The sequence below is a fragment of the Pleurodeles waltl genome, chromosome 7, assembly GCF_031143425.1.
Source record: "Pleurodeles waltl isolate 20211129_DDA chromosome 7, aPleWal1.hap1.20221129, whole genome shotgun sequence".
Lineage (NCBI taxonomy): Eukaryota > Metazoa > Chordata > Amphibia > Caudata > Salamandridae > Pleurodeles > Pleurodeles waltl.
In genome coordinates this window covers 77,816,866-77,829,412 of record NC_090446.1, presented here as the reverse complement: position 1 = coordinate 77,829,412, position 12,547 = coordinate 77,816,866, and the positions used below count along the sequence as shown (strand labels likewise).

The 12,547-nt window shown below is 46.3% G+C and overlaps 1 protein-coding gene across 2 annotated transcripts in view; it reads right to left on the bottom strand.

Annotated features, from left to right (window-relative positions):
- Positions 1-12,547, bottom strand: part of LOC138303678 (alpha-2-macroglobulin-like protein 1) — a 400,879-nt gene that overhangs the window by 327,910 nt on the left and 60,422 nt on the right. For both annotated transcript variants that reach the window (XM_069243004.1, XM_069243005.1), the window contains exon 7: positions 5,823-5,907. In XM_069243004.1, coding sequence (XP_069099105.1) covers positions 5,823-5,907 — 85 coding nt within the window. The remainder of the gene's footprint in view (positions 1-5,822; positions 5,908-12,547) is intronic.

The following is a 12,547-nucleotide window of genomic DNA, read 5'->3' as shown; positions in this document are numbered from 1 at the left end:
CTTTCCGCAAAAGGCACACTGATATACAATTAATAAATAAAAATATTTATGTTGTAGTTACAGTAAACGTCTGCCATGGATCTGGACCTGTGCTGAGCATCTCTCCCCTACAAGATACTATGAACATGCTGCTGCTTGAGGAAAGTGGGGAAGACATCCCAGGTGGTATGGGCTCCTTATTAAAAACATTTGTGCACACAAGGATAATTAATATCATTTCATTTTTAGATTCTTGTTTGGGACACTATCACCTAAGTCAAAAGATGCAAATAATCGGTCAGTCATTCAGGCTCAGGTGTGCAGTTATCATTAGTGAAGTGAAGGCAGGGAGCAAGAGTACATGGAGGTCCACCGCACCCCTACTAGGGCTGTCCTTCAGTATCTGAAAGGGAGCTAGCGGTTCAATTTTCCTTGCTTGTATTAGGGTCAGGGTATCCATGTTATCTTCAGGGTCAGACTCTCTACCTTGCCCACCAGGCCATCATCAGCCCTAGACTACTCTTTGTACAACTCAAACTTTGTCCAGTCTGCCAAAGAAGCACACTCAGATCACAACAGGCCCTGCTTCTGAAACTTCCATCAGTCAGGAAATCGGTGTACCATCATTCTCGGTACAGATTGCCAAATTCTGGAATCCTTGGCCAGACAGATTATGGATCCTTCACAACCGCCTTGTGCTCCAAAAAACTATAAAGACCTGACTGTTCCCAATCACCTGATTCTCCGATAACACATGTTGGACAAGTGAAAATTCAATGTATCCTCAATCACTTTACACTCTCTTGCCTCACTTCATGCCTAAGCACAACTACAGGTTTGCTTCAGTATAATTGGAGACCTCTCCTAGACTCGCACCCAATGCCAAGGAGCATATTTATACTCTGTTTTCATATTTTGACGCTAGACCCGTCTAGCGTCAAAATATTGGAGTTAACATCATTTTTTGCCTGAGGAAAACTACCTTGCATCAATGAGAGAAAGGTAGGCGTACCAGGGCAAAAAATTACTCTGAGGCCTTTGCGTCTTATTTATCCTCCCATGCAAAAATCACACACAGGAGGAGCGCTAAGCCTGCTTAGCGACATTTTTTAATGCCTGGGTCATGGCAGGCGTTAGGGGACCTGTGGGCTTATTTCCATGGTCAGAGACCATGGAAGCAGCCCACAGGTGCCCTTGCCTGCCCCCAGGGACACACCCAGCCACCCCTACCCACACCTGGAGGACACCTAAGGATGGGGGCACCCATCCCAGGTAAGTTTAAAAAAAATTTTTAAAGTGCCATAGGGGGGCCTAACTTGGGCACCCCTACATGGCACTGTGCCCAATGGCCATGTCCAGGGGACATAAGTCCGCTGGGCATGGCCATTGGGCAGGGGGGCATGACTCCTGTCTTAATTTAGACAGGAGTCATGTCCATGAAAAAAGTGACGCTAGTGAGGTTAGAGTCATTTTTCTGACTCTAACCTGACTAGCGCCATTCTTTGACGTACCACCTCCTGTTTTTCCTACTTCTCCCCCACCCGGTTAGCGTCATTTATCGTGACGCTAACCGGGCCTTACCACCAGCTAGCATCATTCCTTAAATATGACGCCTGGCTGACGTCCAGGAATGGTGTTAGCCGGCGGTAAACCTTTTGAAGCAAACCTGCGCTAAAGTGTAAATCAGGGCCCAAGTGCTTCTCACAAAGCCTCATTATAAACCCACACACTATGAACAATGCACAACAAATGCAGCAGTCTTTTTCACAAACGCAAGACTTCAGGGTTACAACTCCAGTATGAAGCACTGCACAAAAGTTACATTATGATAAGTCATAGAGGTGAAGAAAAGATGTTTGAAAAAGTGTGCTCTTAAATAATTCTCTTAATGGAATAAGCATTAGTCTTTCCCATTGAATCACTGAATCTATGTTCAGAGAGAGCACCTGTAGTCATTTGAAGGTGCCACATTTAGCAAGGATAACAGCACCTATTTTAAGTGGGCAGTCATGATATTTCTAAACCAGATGAAAAGTTTCCCAAGATTCTTGGAATATTAAGGGTCTTCAGCTAGTAGGACCACTTTCCACAGAGCAGTAAACTGGCCATGTTCTCAAAATGTCAACCAATCAAGTTACTTTAGCACTGAGATGCTGGAGCCTCTGTGTGGACACCTGGATTAACTGCATTACCACTGTGAGTTTCAAGCTATTTTAACACTCCCTCTGGGAGAGAATCATATTGCGTACCCCAGTTAGCAGAACTAAATATTCTAGTACTAGTGGATTTTGGAACTAAACTGATTAGGAGGCAGGTACCCACTGGTGGGCTGCAAATCCATTTTTTGTGGGTCACGAAAGTCCTTGTCTATGTGTAGTTGTATTATTAGCCCGTTTTGTGCACCATTGTAAAGGTGTTAAACAATATCCATAAGTCCAGTTTTGAAACAAACCCTTGCAAGTATTCCCAAGCCATACTTTGGTTGAAGCCTCCAGTATTGGTTGCTTCTATGTTTTTATTTCACAAAGCCATTTCAACAAAGGATGTGCTCACTATGCATAATCAAACAAAACTATACCACTTGTGGAGGATGCTTCTGACTCCACCCTTTGCACCAGGTTCTTAACCATCTGAAATTGCAATGGGCCATCAGCATCATTAGTGATAGCAGTCTCAACTTCTAAGCAAACATCAGCTACATAATTGATTCTAAAGACTGCCTGGACCGAGACATGAGATTGCTTCCAGCAGAAGATTCCTTAAAATTATACATAAGGTTTGGTGCATGGTGCTGTATATATGCAGTTGCCCTGACGAACCGATGCATGAGAGAGCCTGACATGAAAAGCGAGGCAGAGAACTGCTGAAGAGGATGAAACATATGTGGACTGTACACGCACTGTTCCAGAAAATGACAGGTTTAGGTGGCATGCTGGGGGTGGCTCTGGGTTGCTGAGGGCTTGCTATTGAGACAGTTGCCTTTGGGGGCATTTATACATTTGAGAACAGTCATCAAACTGCTACTCCTCCCCTCTGGTCTACTGTGAAGTGGGGTTGGCAAAGTGGGGAAAGACAATAAGGGCAAACAAAGATGGGACAAAATCAATTTTCATTTATCCTAGGCATCACTCAAGTGCCTCCAGAAAGATTCTGTAAGTGGTGCTCTACCTCTGCAGTAGGCATTTAATTTCCCCAGTGCCTTTGCTTCAACCATTGTTTTGCCGAACATTAAACAGAAAATTGTATTGCACTGTTCCCTGCTCAGTTTGGACTAGACAAAGCATTCATGGTATTAAGACTTATTTCATTCATCTCAGCTGCACTACCCATGGCAATGTCCGGTACAGACAAACGTACTACCTCAGAGTGAAAGCCAGTTGCTTCATTCCAACCGTTTAAATTTAAAACATTATGTTTCAATCTTGTAAGACAGATATTACCAGCCTATGACCTTCCAGACATGAAGGATATTTTACTAGTGACATGATTCCTGTTCAAAGGCTTTCTATTCTAATACATGGTCAGTCATCACTTCTTGGTGTTGTGAAGGATCGGTGGATCCACTGTAAGTGAGAACAGTACACCAACTTCCAATTTGTTGTGTCACTTGCTGAGGAAGGGTTTACTATGGCATAGTAAAATAATACCATGGCACCATCACAACCTGTAACTGTTAACCAGACCTAAGACCTTTGTTCAGATCACCAATGGTCCCCAGATGCCTAGAGGGGAGCAGAACAAAACTTCATTTGGGCCCTTTTTATGTCCCCCTTGGAAGCACAATCCTGAACTTATGTGTTTGAGGGGGCCTTCTTTTGAGCACACATTTTCACACCCTTTGCTGTTTCTGTTCTGGAAAGTGGCATTCTTATTGGCTATAACTTCTTCCCTAAGAGTAGGTGAGATGAACGCCCTTTCAGCATCAAATTCTATTACACTTGTTTTTTTTAAGAACAAGACGATTCACCAATTAAACCATTCTTGTCAAAAATAGTTTAGCGATTCCATATGACCAAGGTCATCATCTTGTCACCATCCTTGTTTTGTCCTTCTCTCCCTTCAAAAGGCAAACAAATTGCGAAAGTTTGACCCTAAAAAGTTCTTTAGTCATTACATTTACAGAGTTCAGGCTTTTAGAACAGATATCAACCTTTTCATAGGTGTTGATGGAATCGAGTTAGAAAAGTCCATCCGGAATTGAACAATATTGAGTCCAGCTGACACTCTTTTACTGTGAGTCATAATTACGACCTAATAGGAAAAAGTCCTCCTTCACTCCACTAGGGCCAAGGCAGCTACATTAGCCTTTTGTGTGGTCTTCTAAATCATTTGAGTCAAGCTAACACGTAGTCCACTCTGCGCTGGCAATACATAATTGCTTTGATGTTGATGATCAGGAACAGTCTCAGTTTTGCAGAGCAGTTCTACATTCCATTCTAATAGACTCTCCTAGAGTTTTATCTCAATCCTCAATCTTCAAGGATGCTTGGGGGTCATTCATGTAAGAAACATATGGAAGAGGATATACATTAGAAAAGTGGCAATATCTTACCTATTGGCAGGGCCACTGGAGATATGCAACGGGAGAAGGTCAAATTATGAGGCAGGGTTTCCGCCAGCCGGCCCAGCTGAATGCAGGGCCTGAACATTGATGACGGCTCCACACAATGGCAATATAGCAGTGCGGCGGGTGCAACAGCACCGTCACGCATTTCAATGCCCGTAAATCAGGCAGAGAAATGCGCGACAGGGCTGTGCAGGGGCCTCCAGGGGGGCCCTGAAGCACCCATACCGCCAGCCTTTCCCTGGTAGGGTAAACCGCCAGGGAAAGGCTGGTGGAACCCGGAACATTATCTGACGGGCAGCGCTGCTTGCAGCCCTTTCGGATATGTAACTCCACCATCGCCAGGCTGCCTGGAGGCAGAAGCCTGGTGGTGGCGGAGTTACAAAAGTGGCGGTTCTGCCACGTTCATTATATGGCGGCCTGGACCACCATGGTGGCCCAGACTGCCATGTTCATAATGAGGGCCTATGATATAAAAACATTGACCTTAGGGTAGTGTTATGAAAAGCAAGTTCTAAGCGTATTGGAGGAACAAAGGCATTGAGTAAAGGAAATGGGAATATACAATTATTTAGCAAATTAAGTTTCCTTTCAATAAGTATATTAGGTGAAGATTGGTTGAAACAAAGGATGGAAGAAGCCTGGGTGTTGGTTTTCAGTAAACAATGTGCATGTTCGGACTGGCATGTAGGGCATTCTGGCAGTGCGAGATGGGTCAAAGTGTGGGCTGGTTTTGTGGTGTGGTGGGCTGGTATTGTGGCTGGTGTTGTAAATATCTTTAAATAAAGAATAGGCAGCAGTAGCAGGCAGAACTGTGCAGGCTGAGGACCAACTGCACTTTGTGCCCAGAAGAACAGGAATGTCTCAGTGTTTTTATCTTTTTGATACGGAAGGACATAGTGAATTTCACTATTCCATTTCTGGACCTTTACTGCAAACTTTGTCCCCCCAGCTTGTCTTAAAAAGTTGAGAGTTGCTTGATTTATAAATGTGAGACGCCTATTTACTACTCAGTTTGTAAACATGGGCCATTTTGGGGTCCAAGCATTTTTTCTGCAGCAGTCCCACCCTGAGAATGTGGAATTTCAAGTTGAGATCAGGTTCTTGAAAGGTGAGACACTGATTTAAAGGTCACAATCTGACAGGTTGCTTATGTTTCCCACCTACAATCTACCATCTGTGTTCCAAGCTACCCACAAATTTGGAGTGCTTGTACTAAATTAAGTAATGGCACTGTTAGATACTGAGGTTCTATTACTTTTTCATTATCTTTGCATACCTGCCACATACTCGAAGGCTGACAGATGTATCCATGGCAGAGACAACGGAGGGTCCCACGAAGGTGGCTTCAAACTTTGGGAGAACTAGAGGAACAAGAAAGGGGAGAATCTGTAAGAAGTATAGTGTTAAAAAAAGATCCATACAATCCTTTTCTAGTTTACTATGTCAGTGCCACTAGAGGAAGGAGAGCTGAACATCCTAGGGGCTTATTACGAGCCTGGCGGTCAACAGACTGCTAGACTCACTGTGGCTGTCGGACAGCCACGACTGTGGTGGTCTGACTGCCACCTTACAAGGTTGGCGGGCAGACCTGCCAACTTCCTGCCATCCTCACCAGGATCAGTGATCCTGACAGGCTGACAGCGGTGTATCAATGATTTGCAACTTCAATTGTATTGTATTGTAATTGCATTTTTGTATTTATAAAGCGCATTCTGCTGTAGCATCGCAGTTGAAAATCATTGATCAGTTACTGACACCTTAAAGATGGTAGAAATTGATTTGAAAATGAGAAAGTGTCCCCCCTGGAGAGAGAAAAAGACTCACAGACACACACATGCACATGCGCACGCACACATACACTAACCTAAAACAATAATACATAAGTTCAGGTCTTGTTTGAGAATTCAGGAATTAAGGGCATATTTATACTCTGTTAGCGCTGGATTTGCATCATTTGTTTTTTACGCTAGCCTACCCTTTCCACCAACTTGCACATTCCATAAATATGGTGCCCGGCTGGTGCACAGAAATGGTGCAAGCCAGTGCTGAACTTTTTGGTGCAAAACTGCGTTAGCGGAGTTTTGCACCAAAAAGTATAAATCAGGGCCTGAATGTTTTAACTCACATAACTCATTGCACCTACTAAACACCTGTATGCATTTTTTGCATGAGGGTATTCAACGTTATAGGAACTTGTGGGTGTTATGCTTTTTTAGGGTGATTTGGGAACCATACTGAGATGGCAGGGACTGGTATGAGATAACCCAGTGATGTCCAAGCAGAAAGGATGCTTAACCTCATGATAAATGTTGTGTCCAGCAACATGCTGTGTGGCTGCACGAGGAGCGCACAATCTACTCCTGGATGATTGCAATCTCTTGTAAAGTCTCAACAAAGATGTAACAAGAAGACCTTGTGATTCCACTCCAGTATAATTTCTTGCACTTCCAGAGACTTTAGGATTCTTATTTTATTGTAGAATGAGCAGTTTTCAACATCTTCTTTTTTGGTAAATAATTTATTGTTGTTTTTCTATGGTATCCACTCTTCTGCCAATGCTTTCCGCTTTTGAGAATAGTACACCTGCTCAGCCTCCCTGTGATTGATCCAGGACTCTTGGATCCTTCTCAGAAAAGCAGCCCAGGTGAGTCATTTGGGCAGCCAGGCAGTTTCTCTTGGCAGGTTTGCGCCAAGACCGCACCCAGCGCCAGTCCCCCTGGCCCTCTCAGACTAACCTACTCCCGCGTTACCCTCCACTCACTCAACCCAGGCCCCTGCCCCACGTGCACCCCTTCCAGCCCCACACAAACTCATGGCCCCTTTACCTGCCACACCTGTCATTTCTCCTGCTCCACATCCCTCACACCACACACCAACCATAGCGACCCCCCCTTCAACAAACACAACATCCCCAACGCCATACTCACCTGCTCTGCCCCCACCCCCCACCAACCCCGCCGCACACCAGCCCACAACCAGAACACACCCCGCAACAACACCCTCAAGCACCACACCAATACCACCCACCACAACCACCTTAACTGCCTGCTCCTCAACACCCGCTCCCTTCACAAACATGCCATAGAACTCTGGAACCTCATCACATCACACTCACCTGACATCGCCTTCCACACGGAATCCTGGACCAACCCCTCCTCAGAACCCGACATAGCCATCACCACCCCCAAGGGATACAAACTCCAACACAAAGACCACCTCAACAGGCCAGGTGGTGGCATCACCATCCTACACAGGGACACCATAAAAGTCACCACCAGCTCCCAAGACACTATCGACAACACAGAACACATGCACTTCCTGATCCACATTAACAACAACTCCACCCTCAGAGGTACATTAATCTACAGACCACCAGGACCACGCCCGCCGTCTGCGACACCATCGCCGACACCATCAGCTCGCACGCCCTTACCTCCACAGACTACATCCTCCTCGGTGATTTCAACTTTCACTTGGAAAACCTACAAGACCACAACTCTACCTCCCTCATAGACAACCTCACCAACCTTGGACTCAAACAACTGGTCACCGCACCCACCCACTCAGGACACACGCTCAATGCAATTTTCACCTCAAGCCAACACATAGACTACACCCACACCACCGAACTCCTCTGGACTGACCACCACTGCGTCCACTTTTCCTTCACCAAACCCCCCACACATCACCATCAACACACCACACCCTACCGCATGTGGGACAAGATCCCCACTGAACAACTAAACTCCCAACTGGCTCACAACCCCCCCCCACTCCAACGACCCCAACACAGGAGCACACAACCTCTACAAATGGATCACCACCTGCGCAGACACACTAGTCCCCCTCAGAAAACACATCGCCACCCGCAACATCAAGAACGCCCCATGGTTCACCCCCGAACTCCAAGCGCAAATGCCGCCAAGCAGAGAAAATATGGCAACTAGAACCCTCCACAACCAACTTCTCCACCCTCAAAACCACCATTCGCACCCATCACCAACTCATATGCACCGCCAAAAGAGATCACTACAAGACACGCCTTGACAACAACTCTCAAAACAGCAAAGAACTCTTCACCATCATTAATGAACTTGCCAAACCCAAAGCCAGCAACATAGATCCCTCACACACACAGCCCCTATGTGACGCCCTCTCCAACCACTGCCACCACAAAATCCTGGACATCCACAACAGCTTCATACCACACACACCCACCGCACACACCCCTCACTCACCCAACCCAACCCCCACTCATGACCCCCCCACCACACTCACCACCTGGGCCCACACCACACACGAAGAAACTGAAAAAAACATGACCTCCATCCGCTCCGGAACCCCTTCCAACCCCTGTCCACATCGCAACTACAACAAAGCCAGCCCAACCATCGCCCCCATACTCCGCAACATAATCAATTCCTCTTTCGAGTCCCCCACCTACCCAGACCCCTGGAAGCACGCGGAAATCACTGCTCTCCTAAAAAAAAAAAACAAAGCCAACCCGGATATCCTCTCCAACTATCGCCCCATCTCCCTCCTCCCTTTCCCCACCAAGTTTGCAGAGAAACTAGTCAACGCCCACCTATCCCACTTGCTCGAAGCAAACAACACTCTTGACCCCTCACAATCCGGCTTCTGCAAGAACCACAGCACGGAAACCACCCTCATCGCATGCACTGACGAAATCAGGACCAAAGTCGAAAAAGGCGAGACCGTCGCACTCATCCTCCTAGACCTCTCCGCAGCCTTTGACACCGTCTGCCACCACACACTCCGCACACGCCTCCACAACATAGGAATTCGCCACAAAGACTTAGACTGGCTCACCTCCTTCCTCACCGACCGGACCCAGAGAGTCCGCTTTCCACCTTTCCACTCCACCACTACCAAGATCATCTGCGGAGTCCCCCAAGGCTCCTCCCTCAGCCCCACACTTTTCAACATCTACATGATCCCCCTAGCCAACATCCTCCGAGCACACGGAATCACTGTCCTCTCCTACGCAGATGACACCCAGCTCATCCTCTCCCTCACCCGCAACCCCACCAACGCCAAAACCAACCTACACGCTGCTCTCCTCGACACCGCCAACTGGATGACTACTAACCACCTCAAGCTCAACTCCAACAAAACCGAGATCATCATCTTCAGTCCCAACAAAAACCACATGGAACGACTCCTGGTGGCCCACTGCCCTAGGCCCCGCACCCACCCCAACCCCGCAAACCACGCACGCAACCTCGGCATCATCCTGGATCCCTCCCTCTCCATGACACAGCAAATCAATGCCCTAACCTCCTCCTGCTTCCACACACTCTGCACTGTAAACAAATCCTTCAAATGGATTCCCCCAGAGACCAGGAAGACAGTCACCCATGCACTCATCAGCAGCAGACTAGACTACGGTAACGCCCTCTACCCTGGCACCACACTCAAACTCAATCACAAACTCCAGAGAATCCAGAACACAGCTGCACGCCTCGTCCTTGGCCTCCCCTGCCATGAACAAATCTCAACACACCTCAAATCCCTTCACTGTCTCCCCATAGACAAGAGAATCACATTCAAGATTCTCATCCACGCTCACAAATCCCTCCACAACATCGGCCCAACCTACCTCAATGAAAGAGTGAACTTCCACACTCCCACAAGCAACCTCCGATCAGCCGACCTCGCCCTACCCACAGTCCCCCGCATCCAACGCACCACCACAGGAGGCAGGTCCTTCTCCTACCTCGCCCCCAAAACCAGGAACTCCCTCCCCACCAGCCTTTGCAAAACCAAAGACCTCCTGCTCTTCAGAAAGAACCTCAAGACATGGTTGTTCAAACAATGACCCTCCCTGCCCCCCCCTGACCCCACCCCCTCCGAGCGCCTTGAGACCCTCATGGGTGAGTAGCGCGCCCAATACATTTTTTTTTGGATTGATTGATTGATCTTGAAGTGTTCGGAAGTGTCTAAATTGGTATAGTCAGGGTCCCAGTTTATATACTCAAAAGTGCCTTTGAAGTGGGGGAGACTTCAAAGAGTGGTTTTGAAGTGCACAAGGTCCCCTTTCAGTACAACCCTGTCTGCCAGGGTTCCAGTAGGGGGGTTTGGCAGTCCATTGTGTGAGGGCAAGCCACTGTCCTTGGAAATGTAAGTGTCAGGCCCTCCACCCTTCCAACCCAGGAAGACCCATTCAGTATGTAGATGTGTGCAGGTCTGACTGAGCATCCTGTGTTTGCGGTTGTCTGGGTGAAATGCACAAGGGAGTTGTCAACCAGCCCAGCCCAGCCCAGACATGGATTGTAAGGCACAGAAGGATTTAAGTGCAGAGAAATGCTCACTTTCTAAAAGTGGCATTTCTAAAATAGTAATATAAAATCCAACCTCACCAGTGAGCAGGATTTTGTATTACCATTATGGCCATACTAAACATGACCTGTCTACCCCTTTCTGATCAGAATCTACCACTCAAACAGTATATGAGGGTAGCCCTAATGCTAGCCTATGAAGGGAGCAGACCTCACAGCAGTGGAAAATGAATTTAGGAGTTTTCCACTACAAGGAGATATAAAATACACAGATATATGTCCTGCCTTTTACCTACACAGCACCCTCCCCTCTGGGTTACCTTTGGCCTACCTTAGGGGTGACGTATATGTAGAAAACATGGAGTTTTAAGGCTTGGCAAGTACTTTTAAATGCCAAGTGGAAGTGGAAGTGGAAGTGGAAGTGGAAATGGCAGTGAAACTGCACACCCAGGCCTTGCAATGGCAGGCCTCAGACATGGTTAAGGGGCTACTTCTGTAGGTGGCGCAATCAGTGCTACAGGCACAATAGTAGTATTTAATTTACAGGCCCTGGGCACATGCAGGGTCCTTTACTAGGGACTTATAAATAAATTAAATATGCCAATTGGGTAGGAGACACTTTTACCATGTTTTAAGGGAGAGAGCATATGCACATTAGCACTGGTTAGCAGTGGTAAAGTATGCAGAGTCCTAAAACCCCAAAATAACTGTGTCAAAAAGTGGAGGGGAGGGAGGCAGGGAAAAAAGTTGGGGGTGACCACCCTAAGGCTGTCAGGTCTAACAGGGAACAAATGCAGGGAAACTCTAACATTCTTTTTTGTTGCAATTCTTGCTAATATTCTGCTTATTATTAATGCTATTATCACCCCTATAATGTTTCTTCACAGTCCCAACTATACACTTTATATGTACTAGAACTGTATTTTGAGTTTAATAAAAGTCATAGAAGTATACTCAATGTATATTCTTGAGTGTGTCCATTCAAGGTGAAAGAATGTTTAGAACTTAATAATAAAAACTACTTTAGTGAGTCTTACAGAACTAATCATTACCTAGAATGTCCCATTCTCATATTATGCTCAGGTGGTTTGTGAGTTACAGTCCATCAGGTTCCCCATCTCTAGTTGTTATGTTGACTACATTTTATGCTGTCAGATGGTCTAGAGATCCCAAAGCTGATGGATCATTCAGAATATGCTTCAGAAAATGTATTATTTGGTGCTTGTTAGGTGAAACGAATCTTTGAATAACCTTGAATGGCACGCACAAGACTTTATCAATTACTACTAAAAGTGGAGACGTACTATTAGAAAATGGGTCAATATTTGGAAGAGGTATGCACCCTGTCCAAGTAGGGACCACAATCGTAGTTAGGGTAAGTCAGATACACACCCTAAATTAACCTGTTCTCACCTAGAGCAGGCAGGTTTAACTTAAGGGGCAATGTGTGAAGTATTTGTGCAGGACTGAATACAGTAAAACAGTGCAAAACACCACAAAAAAAGGCCATACCAAGTTAGTACAATGGAGCTTAATTTAATGAACAAAACAAGATCAACACAACAAACATCCAGTAAGTAGAAGCCGAGATATGGATGTTCAAAGATTAAATAAAACAGTTGCGCTCATAAATGTAAAGGGCCAACCGGGGATACCTGGTCTTGCTAGACCAGGGTAAATCCAAATTTCAGGCTGACCGTGA